Source organism: Equus asinus, chromosome 25 (assembly GCF_041296235.1).
Source record: "Equus asinus isolate D_3611 breed Donkey chromosome 25, EquAss-T2T_v2, whole genome shotgun sequence".
NCBI lineage: Eukaryota > Metazoa > Chordata > Mammalia > Perissodactyla > Equidae > Equus > Equus asinus.
The window spans coordinates 13,786,948-13,808,679 of NC_091814.1; the positions used below are offsets into that span (position 1 = coordinate 13,786,948).

The 21,732-nt window shown below is 51.0% G+C and overlaps 1 protein-coding gene and 1 long non-coding RNA gene across 2 annotated transcripts in view; one reads left to right on the top strand and one right to left on the bottom strand.

Moving 5' to 3' along the window:
• Positions 1 to 764: 764 nt before the first annotated feature.
• Positions 765 to 10,161, bottom strand: LOC123280897 (methanethiol oxidase). The gene is made up of 12 exons (XM_070496913.1): positions 10,058 to 10,161; positions 7,463 to 7,519; positions 7,160 to 7,272; positions 6,709 to 6,894; positions 5,922 to 6,042; positions 4,343 to 4,525; positions 3,882 to 4,060; positions 3,337 to 3,415; positions 3,127 to 3,248; positions 2,763 to 2,855; positions 2,476 to 2,594; positions 765 to 2,268 (listed from the first exon to the last, which is right to left on the bottom strand). Exons 1-12 carry the CDS (start codon positions 10,059 to 10,061, stop codon positions 2,106 to 2,108), a joined length of 1,419 nt encoding a protein of 472 aa, XP_070353014.1. The 5' UTR covers positions 10,062 to 10,161; the 3' UTR covers positions 765 to 2,105.
• LOC106848381 (uncharacterized) overlaps positions 8,197 to 21,732 on the top strand; it is a 69,070-nt gene continuing 55,534 nt past the window's right edge. The window contains exon 1 of the long non-coding RNA XR_011498023.1: positions 8,197 to 8,294. This is a non-coding gene — a long non-coding RNA (uncharacterized lncRNA). The remainder of the gene's footprint in view (positions 8,295 to 21,732) is intronic.

A 21,732-nucleotide genomic window follows, 5' to 3' on the forward strand; every position in this document is an offset into this window, starting at 1 on the left:
AGTTGGGTTGTTTCCAGTTTTCGGCTATTACCAGTAAAGCTGCTATGAACAATGGTGTACAGATTTTTATGTGACCATACATTTGCAGTTATCTGGGATAAATGCTGAAGAGTTCAGTTGCAGCGTCATATGATAAGTGCATTTTGGTCTTTATGGAACGCCCAAAGTATTTTCCAGAATGGCTGTATCATTTTACATTTCCACCAAAAATGGATGAAAGATCCAACTTTTCCACATCCTCCCCAACATTTTGTGTTACCACTATTTTCTATTTTAGCTCTTCTGATAGGTATGCAGTGATATCACCTGGTTTTAATTTGCATTTCCCTAACAGCTGATGATGTCGACCATCTTTTCATGTCCTTACTCGCCATCAGTATATGGTCTTCAGTGCAATGTCTGTTGTTGTCTTTTGCCCGTTTTCTAATTGGAATGTTTCCTTTTTTCCTGCTGATTTTTGAGAGTTTTTCATGTATTGTAGGTACAAGCCCTTTGTCAGATGTGTCGTGTGTCCTTTAGACATAACTCCTATAGTCTTCAATGGTTTCCTTGCTTTCTGATATGACAAACCCTCAAGGTTCTCTGGTTGAACGGAATTTTAAGCTTTTAGCAATATATAGAAATGATGTGGAACTATGTGATCTTTTCCCTTTCTGAAGAAGTTTGGTTATTGGAAAGGACAGGGCAGAAAGTGAGGACAGAGACTTCTGCTAAGACCCAGTAAATCCCAAACCTCCCTGTACATCCGTAATCATCCCGAGTGCCTCCTTTAAATTAATTTATTCATTAATGCACACCATGTGCTAATGTCCAAGCTAGGTGCTGGGAATAAGCAGGGAGTTTCAATTCAATGTGACATTGTTCATGCTGAGCTTAAGAGCAGGAGGCCCCGACCCTGGAGAGGTCGGGAAAGGAGGCTTTCCAAAGGATGTGATGTCCTGGCCCAGACAGCAGGTAGGGCAGGAGGAGGGACTCAGGACTCAAGTTGAGGTAGATGTTTCAAGGAGCGTGTTTGAAGACCTCAAAGGGGTAGAAAGTGTGATACGTTCTTGGTGTGGCCTGGCCATCTTGAGCATCCTGGACTGCATTAATATTCAAAAAAGACACCTTTGTGGAAGACTGAAAACAACGCAGGTTAATACCTGAATGTTGCTTAGTATCGTCTTGGGTAAAGAATAAAAGAGTCAATAGAGTTACCATTTGGCTGCTATGTCTTAGGTTCCTGAAACTTCCATCTCATTCCTTTTGTAAAGAATTAAAGACCTAGCATAGAGAAAGGAGACATCTCTGATTTGGGCAAAGTTCTGAAACACCATCCAGGTGAAGAGACAAGAGAGCCAAGGCCTGGTCTGGTGGGTTGGTTCCCCTTGATGTTCCCAGCCCTCCTGCGTGGTCACGGTCCTGTCTTCCAGGTAGAAGGTGACAGACCTAACCTTCCAACAAGAGTGTGTTCTCCCAGGAGGCTCACCAGCGCTGGAAATAGATTGCACTGTCTGTATCAGCTGTCTAGGATGTCTCCTGTGTGACGGGGCACATTATTTGCTACTGGGCTGATGGGGGAAATTTTAGGTTCGTTAAAAGGAAGCACGACTTAAGAAAATATAAAGTTTAAAGTAACATGGATTGGCATTCTGTCTCCCCAGGTCTCCCTATGGCAACCATCCTCAGAATCTTCACTTTCTGTGTGGCCATAAAAGTGAGATTTTGGCATTATTAGGATCTTGTTGTAATCACTGGTGGGAACTAGTTACTGTTACCCCCCCACCCCCACCCCGAGTTCTCTTCAGGACTTTCCTGTGCAAGATATAATGTGTCTGCAGAAAAGGAGTCACAGGCCCCCGTGCCCCCAGAGACCAGGCGATCTGAGGAATAGGCTCACAAGTTTCTTGGTGAAATAATTTCCCAGAACTCATGTGAAAAGAACACCGTGAGCAATACACAACGGTGCTCGGTATATGTAGATAATGGTCAATACGTTTCAATAGCCTCAGTTTGGCTTTGGTAGGACAAGGCGCCAAGGGTCGGGGTCTGTGGGAGAGAAGGGTGGAGCCAGGTCCCTGCTAAGTAAGGGCTCAGAATGTGGAGTGGGGCTCTGGGGGTGGACTTCAGAGCCAGATGTCAGAGGTGCAGTCACCCCCAGGGTAGCGGATCTCATGGGCCAAGGCCGGCCCGAGGGGCTCCTTCCCGAAGTCCACCAGGAAGTTGGGGTTCAACTTCAGCCCTCCCTTTACTGTGTCTACATCGATCTGCAGCATCACGGAGCCTTCCCTGGTGGAAGTGGGGAGGGGAGAAGAGACAGGTCAGAGGGGGCGTCCCTTTCTCCCAAGAGCTTGTGAGTGCAAGGGTGGGTTCCTGGGGAGGGGGCCAGGTCTGTATGGTGGGGGCAGGTTGGGTGCCGCGGAGTCCTCAGAAAGCCAAAGGACCCCTCTGGGAAAGGAAGGCTGGGGAGGGGAGCTCAGGCTGTCAGCTTCTCACCTGATGAGGTCAGGGTAAAACTGCTTGTCCCAGTCACTGTACAGTGACGTGGTGACATAGATACGCTTCCCATCTAGGCTGAGCTGGATCATCTGAGGGCCTCCAGGCACACGTTTCCCCTTGGGAAAACCAGAGGTCAGACCCCAGGGTAACACATGCATCCTCGGAGGGGAGCTCGGGCACCACGGGAACCCCAAGGGTGTGCTCAGACGCTGCCCCGCCCCTTCCCCCATACTTCTCCAGCTTGGATCTGAGGGGGCCCATGAGGCAGGGGCAGAGATCCTCACCTTGACCACAAGGGGCTCTGGCTGGGATTTTAGCTCCTGGTCCTCCAGCACTTGCACAGGGCCTCCCTTAACAATGCTGCCCCCTAGGAAGATCTGGATAGGGAGGTGAGGGGCATAATGGAGGACGGTGGTGGGAGGTGAGGACATTTCAGGAAGGGCAGCATGCCTTAGTTAGGATGCTCTCACTCCCTCCCATTCCTCACTTCTAGCCGTGGCTCCCCAGCGTCCTGGCCTGCAGCCCCCACTTTTGCCATGCTTCCACCTCCCTTGTCATCCCCAGCCACCTTCTACCCTCTTCTAACCTCCTCCCCAGACTCTTTACTCCATCCTCCCTCTCTTTCTTGCCATCCTGCTAGGGCCCCACCTGTCCCACGAGGCGAGGCCTCTTTGGGTCAGAGATGTCATACTGCCGCATGTCCCCGTGCAGCCAGTTGTTGAAGTAGAGGAAGCGGTCGTCCAGGGACAGCAGGATGTCAGTGATGAGGCCTGGAGTAGGGTGTGGTCAGAGGCTTTCAGGACTCTTGTTCCCCAGGTGAGAGTCACCTTCCCAATCCCACCCTCCCCTGGCACTCGCCTGGCATTTCGGGCAGCATCCAGCCCTTCACTTTCTTGGGGGGCACCTCGATCACCTTCTCCACTGACCAAGTACCTCCCTGTATTGGGGTTAGGAGGCAGAGAGGTGAGCCTGTCAGAGTTGGAGGGTGGGGATGAGATCTAGGTCTCCTCAGAGCCTAGTGTCCACAGGGAGACAGGGAGAAGGGCCTTCTTGCCACTGGGCTCTAACTCCTATCCGGGCCCTTTAGGGCAGGGATCACGCCTGCTTCACCGCTGCATTCCCAGCGCCTTGCACAGTGCCTACCACAGAGGCTCACTAGATATTTTTGGAGTGAATGAATAAATCTCGTCAGTTAGGGTTTAGGCGGAAATTGGCCTGGGACTGAGAGAGGAAAGGCAGGGCAGGTAGCCTTGCTTTTTGTCCCTGGAGAAGTCTAGGTTGGTGGAGCCAGGCAGAGGGGGCCTGGGCCCCTCCTAGGAAGAGGGGAGCATCATGGCTACAGAAGCCTGGGCAGAGGCACTGACAGGACTGCTGGGAGGAGAAGGCCAGAGGGTGCCTGTCACCTCATTCTTGTAGAAGCGCTGGATGGTGGAGCTGAGGGCACAGCCCACGAAGCCCTGGGAGGCAGCCGGGTCGTGCAGGAAGCGGATCTCCAGGGGGATGTGCCCGTCCGGCATAAGCAGGGTCTGCACGATCTCATGGCGCTGCCAGTCCCACACGTGTAAGTGCTTCCCATATAGCCCTGGGGTCGGGATGGGGCCAGAGGACGGGCTCAGGACCAGGGCGGGAGGGCAGGGGCAAAGAAAGGCTGGAGCACAGCGCAGGGCAGAAGGTTGAAAACAGGTTGGAGGGATCAGAGGGACGCCTGAGCAAATCAAAGCACTCAGCATGTCCTATACTATCACCCAAGAGTCTGGGGTCCACCTGAGGGAAGCAAGAGGGCTGGAGAGTGGGGTGTGGGAGCAGAAAGCGGGCATGTGTGTACCCTGGTTCCTGCCAGCCATGGGGGGGGGGGGCGTCTTACCTGCCTCTACATCAGCAGGATTGAAGCCATCTCGTAGGACATTGGGAGCTGCCCATTCGGTGCTGATCATGACATTGTGTCGAGGCTGGTACCAGAAGTCATAGCCCATAGGCGCAGAGCCCCCAGGCCTCTCCCACGTCCCCTTCACTTCAAATGTCTCTCCATCCAGCAGCACGAAACCCCCTGAGCAGGGAAGGAAGTAGGGTGGCAGGTAGAGGCAGTAGAGACACTACCCTGACCCAGCCCTCAGCCCCAGGCATGTCCAAGAGGCCCCAAGCCCATTGTCTAGTGCTCCCTCCTCCCACTGGGTTTGCCAGCTTTTTCTTTTTTTGGAGAGGAAGATTGTCCCTGAGCTAACATCTGTGCCAATCTTCCGCTACTTTGTATGTGGGTTGCCACCACGGCATGGCTTGATGAGTAGGGTGTACATCCATGCCCAGGATCTGAACCCACCAACTCTGGGCCACCGAGCAGAGTGAGCAGAGCACAGAAACTTAACCACTACACCACCCGGCCGGCCCCTGTGAGCTTCTTAAATTCAGGCGTCCAAAGGGTCCATCCAGAGCGCCCCTGGGGACATGAGGAGTTACTCTGGTGCCCCTACCTCCCATCAACTTCATCCCTCTCCCAGACCACTGGGGAAAATTTTCTCTCCTTGAGCCAAGAGATCTTCTGGGGAGGCACCGTGTGCTTCTCTTGCCCAGCCTCCCACTTTGGATGTGAGATTCCTGCCAGAGTCTAAGCTCCATTCTTCTCACTACGTTCTTTTATAGAGCAGACAAATTACAGTTATTTCTAATTCAACATAAATGCCCAATATGTTTTTCCCTTGGTGAGTGTGTTATGACACCTTGACCCTTCTTTGCCGATACAACTATATGTCTACGAAAGTTGTTAAACTGGGATGTCTTGTTCCTCCCATCTCCTGGAAAAAGCAGTTAAGTAGAGTCTGGTGCAGTAACCTTAACTGGACGACCTTGACTCTAAGCCCTTGGAAGGGGGGTTCTGATGAAACAGGTAAGGCTCAGAGAGAAGCAGCACAGTGTGGTGATGAGCATAGATTCTGGGGCCAGATTGCTGGGTTTGAGTTCCAGCTCTGCAACTTCATATCTGTATGACTTTGGGTAAGTTATTTAACCAACCTGTGCCCCGGTTTTCTGACCTGTACAACAGGGTCAGAGTAGCACCTATCTCACAGGTTGTGTCTGTCACATAGTAGACATTTTATGGGTATCATCTGTATAAATGAGAGAGCAAATGTGAAGATTAAGGACCCCAAGGACTGTGAGATTTGCTCACGAATTCACAAAGGCCGATATTAAATGTATGTGTTTTCTGGGGCCATGTCAGGGCTCACATTCCCCATGGCAGACTGTTCTGACTATAACTTTTAAGTGAATTCATCAGTCAAGGCTTATCGTCATAGAAATCATTGAAACAACTGAAGTTACTTGACTCCAGTTGAAATATTGGATGAGATTCAGCCCCCTGGTTCTCCCTGGAAGGTGATTCCATCTGTCCCCCAGCTTGGGATCTGCTCCTTGCACAGATGAGATGTGCCTGCAGTGCTGGCACGTACCTTTGCCATTGCCCTTGGGGTCTCCCAAGGTGCTGATCATCACCTCCCCAGTGGGCAGGCAGTGGCTGGTGTGAGGGGTGCCCAGGCCACACTTTTCATGGATGTCCTTGGCCTCAATGACCTGGAGAGGGGTAAAGAATGGCGTCAGAATTGTACAGGGCCGGGAGTCCCCACTCCCTATCCCACATGCTCCCACATCTCTGTGCTGTCCTCTTTTCCTTCAAAACATGGACACAATTTCCCCAGAGATTCAGCCTGTAACTTCTGGAGAGCAGAGAGGGAGAGTCAGACAGCCTGCTAACTCCCCAGGCAGAAAGCACTGCCTTCTCTCCCCCATCTGTCTTGAAGGCACTCACAGCCCTGTGGGACCATAAGCTCTTCCCAGGCTGGGCCGATGCCAGCGTCAGCTTGGGATCACCAGCAGCCAGCAGTGCCTGCCTCATGCAAAGAGGGCACTTGACAAAGTGTTGAGAGGAAGGATGGGAGGCTCCTGCCTAAGGGAGGCCCTGGGCTCGTAACTGCCTGGGAAAAAGTGTGTCCTTCCCCCTCTCAGAGTGAAAACAGAAGCCTCCCCTCTGCCCTCTGGTTCCCAGCCCCATGGTGCTGGATGCTGACCAGCCAGGAAGCCTCGCTCACCCTCCTCTGAAGTCTAACCCCCTCCCTGCTGCTGAGCCCAGACCCTGTGCAACAGCTGGAGGCAGCTGGTTTAGGGGTGGTTTCCCGCCTGGAGGCTGTCCAGGGTGGTGGGCACATTAGGATCCCTGAGTGGCAAGGGCAGAGGACGTGCCTTGTGCAGCTTCGGGGCACGGGGCTCGGTGCCCACATCCACCACATAGATGCGGGAGGAGATGAAACTGGGCAGCACCAGCTTGTTGCGAGACTTGGTGCTGTCCCCGAAGCAGCTGCTGCAGGTGTTCCATCCTGAGTGATGCAGCTCATCCTTCAGGTGCGGCATGGGCAGCCGGTGGATGACCTAGGATGGGAGAGGGGGCAGGGGGTGGTGCTCACCCAGACCACACCTCTGTGCCCTTTCAGAAAATGCATCCCCCTGGACACAGTTTGGCTTGGCAGTGAAGCATAGGCTCTCTCCTTACAGTTGGGGGTGCTCTTGTGCATTGAACATGCTGCACACCCATACCCAGGAAGGGCAAAGAAGGATGAAGCTGGGGAAGGCCATCGCCGAGACCAGGGCTAGAGAAGGAGTCACAGGATACTCTGGTGCCCAAGCGTCACCTCACCTGGGAATACTGGGGAGACTTGGGGTCAACGTCCACAGTGGCTAGGTAATCCGGGGCCTCAGTGCCTGTGTTTCGGTAAATACAGGGCAGGTAGACAATCTCCTCCCTGGGTCCTGCAGGGTAGAAAGCAGGCAGTGGGGATGGCGGAGTGGGAAGGAGTGGCAGGGGCAGTTGTGGGTGTGCCTGAGGGTGGAGGCCCGGGTTTGAGCTCTCCCTCCCCCAGCAGCAGTGGAATCAGCAGAGGGCGCTGGCTGGCAGAGTTCCTTCCCGGGGCACTGGCTGTCAGAGATGTCTTGCACTTACCTTTCATGGCCTCCTGAGGGGTAGGGTAGCCAGGCCCACAATCTCCACATTTTGTAGCTGCAAAAACAACAGGCGTGTTACCACTTGGCTCCAGGAGCAGGCCCTGGAGCCTCCTTTCCTGCTTGCTGCAACACACACCCCAAGGCAGCCAGGGGGCTCTCCCGGGTCCCCTCCTGAAGCAGCCCCATCACTCCCCCACCCCGTCCTTCCCTGTCCCTCACAGCCCTGAGGAGTGCGTGGGTGTAGCAGGAAGACCTGCAGAGACATGACCTGAAGGTGGACAGACACTCAAGCGGGGCCCAGGGGAGGACAGGGGAAGCGCGAGTGATGCGCAGGCTGTTTGGTGTGGAGGGTATGACATCGACTTGGGTCCCAGTTGCAGCTGGTCACTGACTAGCCATGGGAGCTCGGGCAAATTACTTAACCTCCCCGGCCTCAGTGTCCACATCATGCGTCGCAAGAGAGTATTAGGAATACCACAGTGGGCTTGATGAGAAGTAAACAGGAAGGTGTAGTCCAGTGTGCAGCTTTGTGCTTGCCTGGTAGGAGCCAGTAAACCCTCACTGTTCCTGAGGAACAGCTCTCAGGGAGAGAGGGTGGTGCCTGTTCAGCTCCCTTCATGGAAAGGTGTCTATACCAGGGGCTGGGACACTTCCTGCTTTTCTCCCCTCTGGGTCCTGACCCCAGGCTGCTGGCCCAGAGCCTGGATTACATAACTGAGGGTCTGGTGAGGGAGAGGAGACTGAAGTTGGAGATGGCACAGCCGATACCAGCTGGACGTCCTTGGACCAGACTCTACCCCTGGGTGGGTCCCACGTCCCTTATCTGTAAGGTAAGGTGTTTAACCCAACTCTGGAGAGCTCAGAGGCTCACCCTCCAAGCTGTAGGGAGTGGGCCTCCTTGCCCCCTGAAGTCTGGCAAGCGAAGCCACGCTGATCTATGAGACCAAAGTGAGCTGCTGAGGAGGAGGGCTGCCAGCACCAGGCATTAGGCAACAGGGTTTGGAGCCTGACCAGGGGGAGGGCTGAGGACTAGCACAGCGGGAGCTGCAGGCTGAAGGAAATCCTGGAGTGGACTTCACAGGACTGGGCACTGCCTCCCTGCCCTGTCCCAGGGCCAGTCCGGCCACTCCTCTGACAGCGGGGGCCACTAGTGGAGAGCCAGGAGTAGCCAGCTCAGGCCCTCTGCCAGGGAGCCAGGTCCCCCTACTCACAGCAGCCAAGTGACTTGGGAGGCGAAGAGGAAGCAACAGCTTGTTAGAGTCCAGAAACCTGGCTTCCAGCTCCAGGTTAGAGATCTACTTTCCCCCCTTCCTTTGCTAAAAGGGGGTAATAATAGCCTACCTTCTTCTCCAGGTGGCTGTGAAGGCCAAATAAGACAAAGCGTTCAGAAGTACTTTTGTAAAGGAGGAGTGTTGTGTAAATGTGGGGAGGGCTGTGTGAGAGGGGGGAGCAGGATCCCAGGCTGTGCTTGGTGTCCAGAGAGAGGCTGAGGGTTGTGGGGGGATGGGGCAGGGTGAGAGAGAGAGATCTTCCAAAGGAATTAAGGAGACTTCCTCTGTTACAAGACCAAGCTGTGTTAGGGCTTGGCACAGGAGGCCAGGAGGAGGGGAAAGAGGTTCCAAACTCCGGGACATCAAGACAGAGATACAAAAGCTGCAAAGTCAGGTGGAGACTGAGAGAGGACTACAGGTGTGCAGGATGTGTTGTCATCTGCATCATCTTCCCATCCCCATCCCCTTCCCTCCCCATCCCGACCCCCAGCACTTCTCAGTCAGAGTCAGGCCCTGCATGCCACTCGGGCCACAGTGAGCATCAGGCTTTCCGGGGAGCAACCCCCTGTCTTAAGCCACTCAAGCAAGGTCTCTGAACTTATTTGGGTTTGAGCTAAACCAAGGGAAAGCTAATCAGATTTTCCCAATGCCACGCTGGCTGTTGGGCATTCTGCCAGCCCTGGAAAGATCCAGATCCAATGGGGCAAGGATTTTGACACTCCCAACCAGACCCAAAGTCCTCCTCAGCCAGACATCCAGGAGCCCATGGATAGAGGAACAGAAGGACTTTGGGGATTGAGAGAGTGCGAGGCACTCAAACAGGCCCCAGTGAGAGAGTGTGGGCTCCCTGATTTCCCTCCCAGACTGACTGGTGATGTAGGGTGGCTAGAAAGCGCCCTGGGTATTGAAGCCCTGGGTTCCAACTCGCTGGAGTAAGAAGTTGAGCCAGGACTGAAATCAGGACTGTCTGTCTCCTAAGGTGACAGCTAGGGATATAGAGGTTCCCCTACCCGACCCCTGACCTGATATTCTCAGCTGCAGAAAGGTACCCTGGCCCCAGGCCGCAGCTGGGGAGCTGAGTGGAAGCCCAAGGTCACCCTTCCCAACAGTCTCTCTACCTTTCTTCCCTTGCACCTCCGGAAACTTTGCCTAAGCTGGGAAATGCTGGGGTGGGAGCAAGGTGGGGACAGTGGAGCAGAATTCAGCGTTCTCTCCCCTAACCAGCTTCCCTTCCCCAGGTTTTCTGTCACTTCCTGTAGGGCAGCCAGGGGTGGGCAGCACACAGCTGTTGGTTGTTGGTTGTCAGAAGGCCCCCTCCTTACCCATGCTGCTGGCTGTTAGCTTTGGTCCTGACGAGCTCACCGGGAGTGGACACAGGCAGAAAGCTGTGCTGGTGTCTGAGGCAGGCTGTGCCAGGGAGGGAGCAAAGGGAGGGAATTTATACAACAAATGGAGGGTGGGGCGGGGCAGAGGGAGGGCCTGGGCTGTGGCCCAGTGCAAATAACTAAAGGCAGCTGGCCAGGACTCTCAAATGGCCTGGACGGTTGGTGTTGGAGTTAGAGGGTGTGTGGAGGAGCCTGTGCGTGTGCAGATACGTGCTATGCCTGTGTATGTAACGCTTTAGTGGGTGCCTGGACATGTGTGGGTTTGGGTATCTGTACATGTGCATGCTCCTGTGTCCCTGTGTGTTGCCTGTGTGTGCTTTTAGACATGTGCTTGCATGAGTGTGTATGTGTGTCTGTGTGTGAGTATGTGTCTGTGAGTGTGCCTGTGTGTGGAAATCTGTGCTTGTGTATGTGTGTGTGCCTGTGTGTCTGGACTCGTGTGTGTGCCCATGCGAGCGTGAGGCTGCCAGAATATTTATGCCTGTGTGGGCATGTGCACATGTGCCTGCGTGTGTGGTGTGTGCCTGTGAGTGAGTGTGTGTTTGTGTGAGCGTGTGTGCACATGTTCCTGGGCCTGTGGATGCTCATCTCTGTGCTTGGCCCTGCCTCTTGGCATTTAGGGGCACCCAGGGCTGTGGGCCCGTTTGCTCCTACCTCCACAGCCAGGGTCAGCTGTCCCTAAGATGATCCTATTTGAGGCATCTATGCTCCAAAAGGTGCATTCCTACCCACTCAAGGACTGCTCACCCGTGTCTGCCTGCCGTAGCTGCCCTGACAGGAACCAGGGCTGAGCAGTGTGCCCAGGTTCCTCTTTGCCCAGACCCATTCGTTCCCCTGAGCTTTGAAGTGGAAGGAAAGTCGGCAGTGCCCATTATTAGCCCCTATTACCCTCATAACCCTCAGGAGGTGGAAGTGGGGCGCCTTCCCCTCAGCTCCCAGCCTGGTGCCTCAACAGCTGCCCAGGACCAAGTAGCAGGGCCCTGGGGCAGCCCAGCATGGTGCCACTGTCCCTTGCTCACCTGTGACAAGCCATAAAACTCCCAGGGTCTCCATCTATCCAGGAGGGAGTCCTCCAGCTGGAAGATTCAGAGACAGCCAGGGTTGCTGAGCCTGCTAATATAGTGTCCCAGGGACGTGCCAGGGCCCCCAGGCAAGTGACAGCTGCTCGCTGCAGAACTGAAGCAGGGTTGAGGCCTGATCCGTTGACTCTCTCTGGGGCTGCCCTCATCCGGAGAAGCCAGGGTTTGAAGGGCTGGACTAGGGCACCCACCCAAATTGCTCTTGACCTCGAGGCTAGGGGCCCCCTCTTTCCTCAAAGTTGGCTGCCTGACCAGGGTAACCTCTGTCCCACTCTTCTAGGAACCTGCTGACTCTGTGTCTACAGAACCACTTTCATCTCCTTGGATGAAAGCTTGGGAGTGAAGTTTTTATTGGATAGTGAAAGGGACAAAGTTTGGACTTGAGATTGGCAGTAGAAACCCCCGGGTGTCCCAACAGGAGAGGAGGGAAGGAGAGCAAACTGGGCCTCGGTGTGACGGGTGTCTGTCCCCCTGGTTCCCATGGTGAGGGATCATGTGCCTACAAAGGAAGATGCTCTGTGGCTGCCCAGGGCAGAGGTCCTCCCTTATCCCCAAGGTCCCCAAGCCCTCTTGGCTCTTTCCTATGCCTATCCGCTCACCACTGCACCATCAGCCAGGCACATATCGACGTCAGCCTTGTGGCTGCAGCTGCCCCCACGGGGCGGCCCCGGAGGGCTGCTTCTCTGCCTTGGCCAGCTTCCTGTCTCCTGGCGGATGCCACTCACCCTGCCTTCATCCCGCCCCTCTGGCCCTTCTCCTGAAGTCGCTGTCTCCTACCTCCTCTCTGTTCTCCTGCTTTTTGGCTTGAGGTAGCCCAACATCCAAGATCTGAAGGAGAAAGAAACCCCATGCTCACCCTCTTATCCAAAGTTCTTGAGTCGTTAACTCCAAAAAAGCTGTTATTTTGCTTTTCTCGAGTCTCTCATTGACTGCAAGTTCTTTCACGACCTGACTTGTCTCTGTGGCTCCTCCGTGGCACCCCTAGACTCCACCTGCTGCTTTCTCCTGGGAGTCTTGCTCCAGAGCCTGCAGGGGGTGGGAAAATTGTCCTAATCCAGGCTGCAGGTGGAGGCCGTGAGGGTCAGGGCTCAGGCTGATGACAGACAAGTGTTCATGGCCCGCGGTGTCTTTGCTTCTTCTGGCACAGACAGGGCTTGGGCTTCCAGGGTGGAGAGCTGCACCCCAGTCAGTATGATTGTCGCCTGAGCGTCTGTACTGTTGTTTCTCAGGAGCTTAAGGGGTTCCTCCCCTATCTGATTGGCCCTTCCCTAGCCCCAGGCCCACCAGAGCTGGAGGACTCCTGGATTCATAGGAAAGGGGTAGTGGGAGGGCCCTCGGTCTGAGCCCTGGGCAGGACTCTGGGAAGAGTGGGACTGCAGCCTGCTCTGCTAATCCTGGGAGGCTTGCAATATCCTGACGCTGGGTACCCCCACCCCACGGTGGAGGCAGGTACCTGGGAAGGCTGCTGGTTGGGTGCTGCCTACATTGGTTCCTGTTGCTTCAAGCCCCAGAAATTCACAGTAAGTGTTGGAGGAGGTAGCTTATCGTGTTGACAGCAGGATAGCCAGGCGATTATGTAACTGCTGCCCTTTGGCTTTGTTTGGCCTCTCCAGACAGGATGTAGATTCTTGTGGCCACAGGGGCCATGGAGCGCAGCTGCGTGGGGATGATGTAGGGCAGAGGCTGGTTCCCCTCTTCTCTTCTACCCACAGGCTGATTACTTTGGGCCTCTTTAAACACGTCCTGGGAACATTGATCAGTGAGATGGGGAAGTGAGGAAAGGACTAAATCCAGCAAAGGGAAGGAAGAGGAGATGATGAAGTTGGTGTCTATAAGAATAATTTTCTTTTTAAAGATCGGCACCTGAGCTAACATCTGTTGTCAATCTTCCTTTTTTTTCTCCCTTACTCTTCTTCTCCCCAAAGCCCCCCAGTACGTAGTTGTATATTCTAGTTGTAGGTCCTTCTGGCTGTGCTTGTGGGATGCTGCCTCAGCATGGCTTGACGAATGATGCCATGTCCGTGCCCAGGATCTGCAACATTGAAGCCCTGGGCTGCTGAAGCAGAGTGCGAACTTAACCACTTGGCCACAGGGCCGGCCCCCTATAGGAATAATTTAATGTAAGAAAAAGGAAAAGAACTCAGTGTTCTTCATGTCCAGCAAAAGAAAAATGACAGGGAAGCAATGAAAGTCTGACGAGGGGAGTGATACCGGGGAGAAAAGGGAATTAACCCTAACATACCACCTGGTCAGCACTAGCCCTTGTCTGCAGCACTCCATTTAACCTTTGCCACAACCCAATCTTGTAGGTAAATCAGCCTCCTTTTTACTCACGAAGAAACGGAGGCTCAGAGAGGGCCAAGGCCACTGGTAGATGGCAGAGCAGGATTTCCACCAGGTCCATCTGACTCCAGATCTCACAGTTTTTTCAGTCCCTCCATGTTGTTTCCTGTTTTTTTTTCATTTTGTTTTTGCTGAGGAAGATTTTCCCTGTGCCAACATCTATGCCAACCTTCCTCCATTTTTTAGTATGTGGGCCACCAGCACAGCATGGCCACTAACAGAGCAGTGTAGCTCCACACCCAGGAACTGAAAGTGGGCTGCTAAAGCAGAGCACACCAAACTTAACCACTAGGCCACAGGGCCTGCCCTCCTGTTTTGTTTGGTTTGGTTTGGGGGGCTAGGAGGGTGGGGAGGCAGAAGAACCAGAAGGGATGTGCAAAGCTGTGGGGTTTTGTTTCGTGGAGGTCTCAGGACAGGGAGACTCTCTCCGCAATGGGGAGAGCAGTGAAGAAGCAGATTCTCCTGAAAGGAGCAGTGAGGTCTTCCTGGAGGAGGTGGGAGGAGAGGTGGAGACCCCCTGTGCTGCAGGACAGCCTGGAAGGCTATACATCCATGTGCTCGCCGTAGTTACCTTTGGAGAGAGGCAATGGAAGGAAGGGGATGATGTTCCATTTTTACGTAATAAACTTCTATATTTTTTAAAATAATAAGCATGTATTATTTTTGTAACCAAAATCCCAAATAAAGGTATCTCTATATATACTAATATATGTATATTTTGGAGAAAGATATGGAAAATAAAAGGATGGAAGATCAAATGTAGTGCAGGTGAGGGCCGCAGTGGGAGCCCAGGCTGGGGAGGTGGACTGGCCCCGGTGCCTTTCATGCCACAGCTGTCCCACCCACCTGCCTGCCCTCTCCTTTGGAAGACACACGTGTGCATGGTTGTTTCTTCATTTGTGCATTCTTGCACTCCACACACCTTTCTGGAGCACGTGTTTCGGTAGACAGGGTGGCAAACAATGCAGAGTTTCTGCCTTCATAGAGATGACCTCCTAAGGGGGACAGCCAGTAATCAAGTAAGCATATGAGTAAATAACATCATTTCAGGGAAGTGCTGTGAAGGAAGTAGGATAAGGTAAGGGCGATTGAAGGTGCAGTGTTAGATGGGGTTGTCTGCTATATACAGGTGCAGAGTTGCATGCAAATGAACAGCATAAACAAACTAAAAAACCCAGCAACACAAATGTATGCACAATGCCTATGGGACATAAGGCAGCAGCCTGTGGAGGCCTGAAGCAGGACTGGCTGGACAGGTCAAGGCTTTTACGAGCTAAGCAGAGTTCTGCTGGCTCATTTCTCCACATTTTAACAGACCAACCTCATGCCCTCAGAGGAAGGGAGTAGCTCAGTAGTTTACTGAGAACATGTCACCAGGTGTGAGTGGCACCAGGCTCGGCCTGCACGCTGGCAGTGAGTTAGCCCAGGACTGCCCACGGCAAACCTGGAAAGATAAATAGCTTTCTCTTCATCTCACATCAAAGAAACAGAGTTTGACTAATTCATCCAGCTGCTCACGCTCATCTTGCATCACCTTCCTTTCTCTGAACAATGCTGAGTTCCGAGCCTGCCACTCAGAGCAAGGACAAAACTCAAGGGAGAGAAATAATTAAAAAACAATGCCAGCTCTGCCAGGCCTTCCTACAAAGGACGCTTTTGAGAGGCACCTGGAAGCTTCCTCCCCACCTCCAATCCTCTCAGAAAGTCTCCCTTCTGGCCTGCCACTGATGCTTGAAAATTGACCGCTAGCAGTTCATGTCTTCTTGTTGTGGGAAGGCGTCTTCTCAGCTCTGGGCTGCAGGAATCACCGCTGGGGACTTGAGCTCCTAGCACCTTAGCCCAACCCAGTTTTATCAGATGCGTGCTTCTCAGTGGGCAGTGCTGACTGGTGGCCTACTGATAAGAGCAAGGAGACACTAAAGAGAGGAAAAAAAGTGTTTGAAAAGCAACGGCTGCCTTCTTAACTGGTTTATCCTCATCTCTTGAGAAAGAAGAAAAAATAGAAAAATAGTAAGAGCGAGAGATCTCTTTCTCTCAGTGGAAAGTTTCATATATACAAAAGTAGAGAGAGGGGCCGACCTGGTGTCCTAGTGGTTAAGTTCAGTGGGCTCCACTTCAGCGGCCCGTGTTCAGTTCCGGGAGCAGAGCTACACCATTCATCATGCTGTGCTGGTGGCCCACATACTAAAAAGTAGAGGAAGATTGGCACAGATGTTAGCTCAGGACGAATCTTCTTCAGCAAAAAAAAAAGTAGAATAGTATAAGGAACCCGCAGGTACACCACCCACCTTCAATACAAATTAGCTCATAATCCATCTTGTTTCAGCTATACCTCCTAGTCTCCCTCCACTTGGATTTTTTTGAAGCAAACCTAGACATTTTTTATTTCTTGTGCAGGTATTTCAGTATGTATCCTTTCAAGATAAGAATTCTTTTATAAAACCACAATACCATAATGACACCTAAACAAATTAATGTCTTTACTGTTATCAAATATTCAATCAGTTTTCAAATATCGCCTATTGTCTCATAAATTTTTGGGGCTGGCCTGGTGGCATAGTGGTTATGTTCACATACTCTGCTTCGGCAGTCCTGGTTTGCAGGTTCAGATCCCAGGCATGGACCTACATGCCGCTTATCAAGCCATGCTGTGGCAGGCATCCCATACATAAAGTAAGATGGGCACAAATGTTAGCTCAGGGCCAGTCTTCCTCAGTGAAAAAAGGAGGATTGGCAGTGGATGTTAGCTAAGGGCTAATCTTCCTAAAAAAACTCCACGTTTTTTAAGAATTTTACAGTTTATTTGAATCAAGATCTAAAGAGGGTCCATACCTTTCTATTGTGCCTGTCGATAAATCTTTAAGTCTCTTTGACCTATAGGAAAGAAAGGGAGGTACCTTGAAAACCAATTTTCTGTTTAACTGAAGAAGGTTCTGACTGGAACAGAAATTGCGTATCTTTTTACACATCTAATCTACAAGAGGAAAAGGTGAAGCGGGTTTGAAAACCAATTATGTGGTGTAAAAGAGGTAAGAGCAACCTCGGTCACAGGGACACAGGTGAAAGTTTGCCATCCCCCCCACCCCCAGCTGTCCTCCTGTTCCAAGTCTGGCTCCAGAAGAGCTGAGACAAGAGCCATAAAATGAGTTTTATGCAATTAACTCCACCTTTACAGCGGCCCACTTAGCTTGCACCTTCAGTTAAGAGCCCTGGGAAGAAAAGATTGCATCAGTCTTGGTTAACTGCCCAAAATAAGCCATCAAAACCCCTAATCAAGCCTCCATTTCGGACATGTTACAGTATTGTAAATAAAATATCCAAAGGAAAATAAAAGCCCTTCTATCTGAGGCTGGACAGAACTTTGGTCCCTGGAGTCACATCCCTGAGTCACAGTTTCTCTACGGAGGCTCAGGACGGGCGGGAACAAATCCCTGCTCCCCTGGGGAGCCCAGGCCCTCTGCTTTCTCACCTCAGAGCCAAGATGCTGCCAGGGAAGAAGGTGGGGGCTACTTCTTCCAGCGTCCCAGGGAGACACGAGTCCTGAGGCTTTGGGAAACTTGTCCTCGGTTCTACATGGACTCAGAGGGAGGCCTGGGAAAGAGCCTCATTGCCTGTCCTGGACTCTGTCTTCCATACACCGTATCTCCCCGCTATTTCCACGAGGGTCTCCCCAGGGTCCCAGCCATGTGTAGAAATGCGGAAAGTGCTCTCTGGGAAAAGAATATCGTGGGCTTTCCTGTCTCAGCTTATCAAAAGACTGCTCAGTTTAAAAGGCTTAAACTGAAAAATAATGATTGCTCCTAGTATACAAAGATCTCCAACAAATTAATTTAGAAAAGACAAACAACACAATAGAAAAATATTCCAAGGATATGAAAATGAAAGATAAATGGCTAATAAACATAAGAAAAGGCACCCAATCTCATTAGCAATTACACAAATGCTTATTAAAACAACAATATATGATTTTCAAAAATAAAAGGATGGATAATATTCGGAGTTGGAAGGAGTGTGGGGAAAAGGGCAGTTGTATTTTGTTGTCAAGAGTATAAAATGGTGGAACATTTGAAGAAGGCAATTTAGCAACACCTGGCAACATTTTAAGCGGAAAACCACTTTTAGGGATCTCTATAGAAAGACAAGTACGCAATATAGAGAAGTACACGAATATGCAATGAACAGGGTGTTCATTGCAACATTGTTTGCAATAGTGATAAGTTGGAGACAACCAAGAGGGGAACGATTAAATATATTACAGAACGTCCATTATATGGAACACCAGGAAACCATAATGTATGGTTTTGTATATACTGACATGGAAGGATATCCAGGAAATACGATTGAGGGGGAGAAATCAGAAAAATAATGTGACCCCATTTAATTAAAACTATATGTAAAATTAATTAGTTAAACCATGTAGTTTTAATTAATTTATTAAATTACTTTATGTATTAAACTAATTTAAATATATATATTTAAATTCTATACGTAGATTTACATGTTCATAGAAAAGCACTTGTGGAGATGAAGCTTCCTGTATCACACCAAATGTGCCAGATGTAACTAACGTGGTTGCCTCGGAGGACTGCGATTATGGGGAGCAAGCTTTGTTTATCACGTTACGTTTCCATTATGTATTTTTAAAATTTTATAGTAAACTTGAAATACACACATAACTTAAAACTTGAAATAGTGACAGAATACAACAACACTGTTGTCTATCCGATGAGCAAAAATTTTAAAGGTTAAAATCCAGTATTGGTGAGAATGTGAGGAAAAGGGCACGCTCATTCAGGATTGGTCAGTTGGGGCCTCATTAACAAATGCAGTTTGTCAAAACCTGTCAAAAGTTAAACTGTGGATACCATTGTACCCAGGAGTTCCACCTCTGGGACACAGTCCATAGAAATACCTGGACAAGTAGACAAGACTTGGGTCATGACAACAGTAACGACCTCAGCAGCTGTCACTCCTTGCATGTTAATGTGTCTTTGGTAGTGTTCTAGGCACTTAAGGATGGAGAAAGAAGTGAACCACACACCCTCACATAAAAGCTTACCATGTGCCACGTACTTCTGTAAGCTGTTTTACACACTCTGCCTTATTGAATCTTTACAACAACCCTGTGAAGTTGGTGCTCTTATCAAGTCCATTTTACAGATAAGCAAGTTACAGCATACAAAAGGGAGTAGCTTGCTCAGAGTCCCACAGCTAGTGAGCAGCAGAGCCCAGGACTCGAATCCAGGCAGAGGGCTTCAGACTCTGTGCCTGTAACGCCTGAGCTCCAGCGTAGCAAGTCATAAAACCTTCACAACAGCTCCTGGAGAGAGGTGGTTTTTGTGTTATTGTTTGGGGCTGGCCAGCACATGCAGCCCTTTTTATGTTTGATGGGAGATAGAACCCAATAACCCCTACAGGAACCGAAAGGCCGGATACTCGGTTTCCCAGGTCTCCTTGCAGCCAGGGACAAGCATCGACTCAGTCTTGGACAGCCAGGTGTGCCCGAGGAGGACTCTGACCCAAAGAAATAGGGACAGTAGGGAGTGGGTTTGGTTGACGATGGGGCAGACAAGTGTGGGGGTGGCTGTCAATGGTGCAGAAGCTCCCCAGGTCCAGCACCGCCAGTGGTGCCAGGGCTGCACTTGGAACCTGAGGGGCAGAGGCAGCTGCTGAAAGTGGGGTCTTGGAAGGCGAAAGGCTGTCTGGCCACTCCTGGCTGTAGTTCAAACACATCTGCCACAAGGGCCTTATGACTCAGTGGATCCAATGGTGCTTGACAAATTGGGGTGATCCATGAGGCTGTGGCAGGCAAGACCCAGAAGCAGAGTCCCCAGGGTGTCCCAAAGGGGTGTAGAGGCCCAGCCCACTTCAGCAAATAACAGTTCTCTTGATAAATAGTCTCTTGGGAACTTGTGGGTTCCAACAGAAACCAAACATGGAACCGTGGAACACCAGGTGACTTTGTGACCCAAGGCCCCTCATGAACTGAGGAATATCTGATCCTCACAAGCCACAGTGTTCCCACCCTCAAGTAAAGCTGGATGGAGCCAGGGAATATCCTGAAGGCAGAAAGAAGCCAGAAAATGCCCTGGCCTGCCCTCCAGCTTGCCCTTGCTCGCTAAACTGCATCTCCCTCCTCAGTCCACTCCAGTGGCTTCAGGAAAAGTTATGGAGGAAAGATAGTGAGAAGAAAAAGCATTCCGGCTTGGATTACAGGCGGCTGGCTCTCCACCATGCACCATCACCAGCTCGAAGCAACCTATTATTAAGAGATTAAAAGCAAGAATTCTAGAACCAGACTGCCTGTGTTGGAGTTTTGGTTCTACTGGTTCCTAGCTGTACGAGTGTGGGCAAGTTATTTAACCTCTCTGTACCTCAGTTCTCTCAGCTCTAAAAGAGAGAAAATAAAAAGTTACCCTTCTAGGTTGTTTTGAAAATTAAAGGCATATATGTGAAGCTCTTAGAGTAGCACTTAGCGTATACTAAGTGTTATTGTTATTATTGCAGCAATAAAGCCCTTCTGCGAGATCTGTTGCACAAGTCTACAACTGAACTGTACCTTTAAAAATGATTAAGATGGGGGCCAGCCCCACGGCCGAGTGGTTAAGTTCACGCGCTCCACTTCCGTGGCCCAGAGTTTCACCGGTTCAGATCCTGGGCACGGACATGGTACTGCTCATCAAGCCATGCTGAGGCAGCGTCCCACATGCCACAACTAGAAGGACCCACAACTAGAATATACAACTATGTACTGAGAGGCTTTGGGGAGAAGAAGGAAAAAAAAATAGGTAAGATGGGAGCCGTCCCAGTGGCATACAGGTTAAGTTCTTGCACTCTACCTCAGCAGCTTAGGGTACACAGGTTTAGATCCTGGGCATGGACCCACGCACCGCTCATTAAGCCTGCTTTGGCAGCGTCCCACATACAAAATAGAGGAAGACTGGCACAAATGTTAGCTCAAGGTGAATCTTCTTCAAGCAAAAATAGGAAGATTGGCAACAGATGTTAGCTTGGAGGCAATCTTCCTCTCCAAAATAAAAAAAAATTTTTTTTCTGTTTTATCTCCACAGATCCCCCTGCTACATAGTCGTATCTCTAAGTTGCAGGTCCTTCTAGTTGTGGCATGTGGGATGACACCTCAACGTGGCCTGACGAGCGGTGCCATGTCCACGCTCAGGATCCAAACCAGCAAAACTCTGGGCCGCTGCCGTGGAGCGCACGAATTTAGCCACTCGGCCAACTGGCTGGCTCCAAAATAGAAGTTTAAGACTGTAAATTTAATTGCTTTTTTTACTATAATAAAAAAGCAGTATAAAATTTATAAAAAAAGAAGTTTTTAAACATGGAATTTTGTAAAGATAGTTACTTTCAGATCTAGAGAATCAGTGGTCCTTTTCTTAAATTGCAAATGATTACTAAATGCCTCTTTATTTAAAAGTAATGATAAAGCCATTTTGAGAGATGGTCCTGGAAGTCAGTGGAGAAGGAAAATCCTCCAATGGGTAAAGTTTCAAGTAGAATATGTCGTTGACTCTGTTGGAAGGAGACATAGTCTGAGGATCTATACTGACTCATGTGCAAGGCGGGGGCTTTGTCTGGGTTGACAGACACGATAGAAGAAAATCAGAAGGCTGGGGAAGAAGGCTTGTGAATGGACCTCACAAAGGGGCCTCAGAATGCAAGTATATTTGTGTCTAGTGTGGCCACTCACCTTCATAAGGCCCTCTCCCTGGAGGCTGCCCCTGGTGATCAGGTGGGTGAGGTGAACCTGGTTTGTGGATGCCATTCCGTTTCCTCCCCAGACATTCCGTGGACAAAGTGGCTGTGCTGGCAAGAACACAGGCTGCACGTGGCCTTCACGGCATTGACTGCCCCTTACAACGTCTGACCCGGAGGGGGTTCTTGCTGAAGCTCTACTTGGCCCACAAAAGCCACCAAGCCAGCCTGCCACCTGGTGAAGGGTGCTTGTGTTAGCTCTCTTCCAAGAAGGAGGGGGCAGAAATTTGTTCTCCCCAGAAGGCACCTACATATCTGGATTTATTTTCCCTTCTCCCATACCTCTGCTGCCACTACCATCTGTGGGCGTCCTGGATGGCTCATACACTATCATGGTGGCCCACACAACGGCTTCTGAGCAAAGCTCTCATTCTGCAGTGAAAGAGTGTTGATAATGTCTACCATGTGGAATGC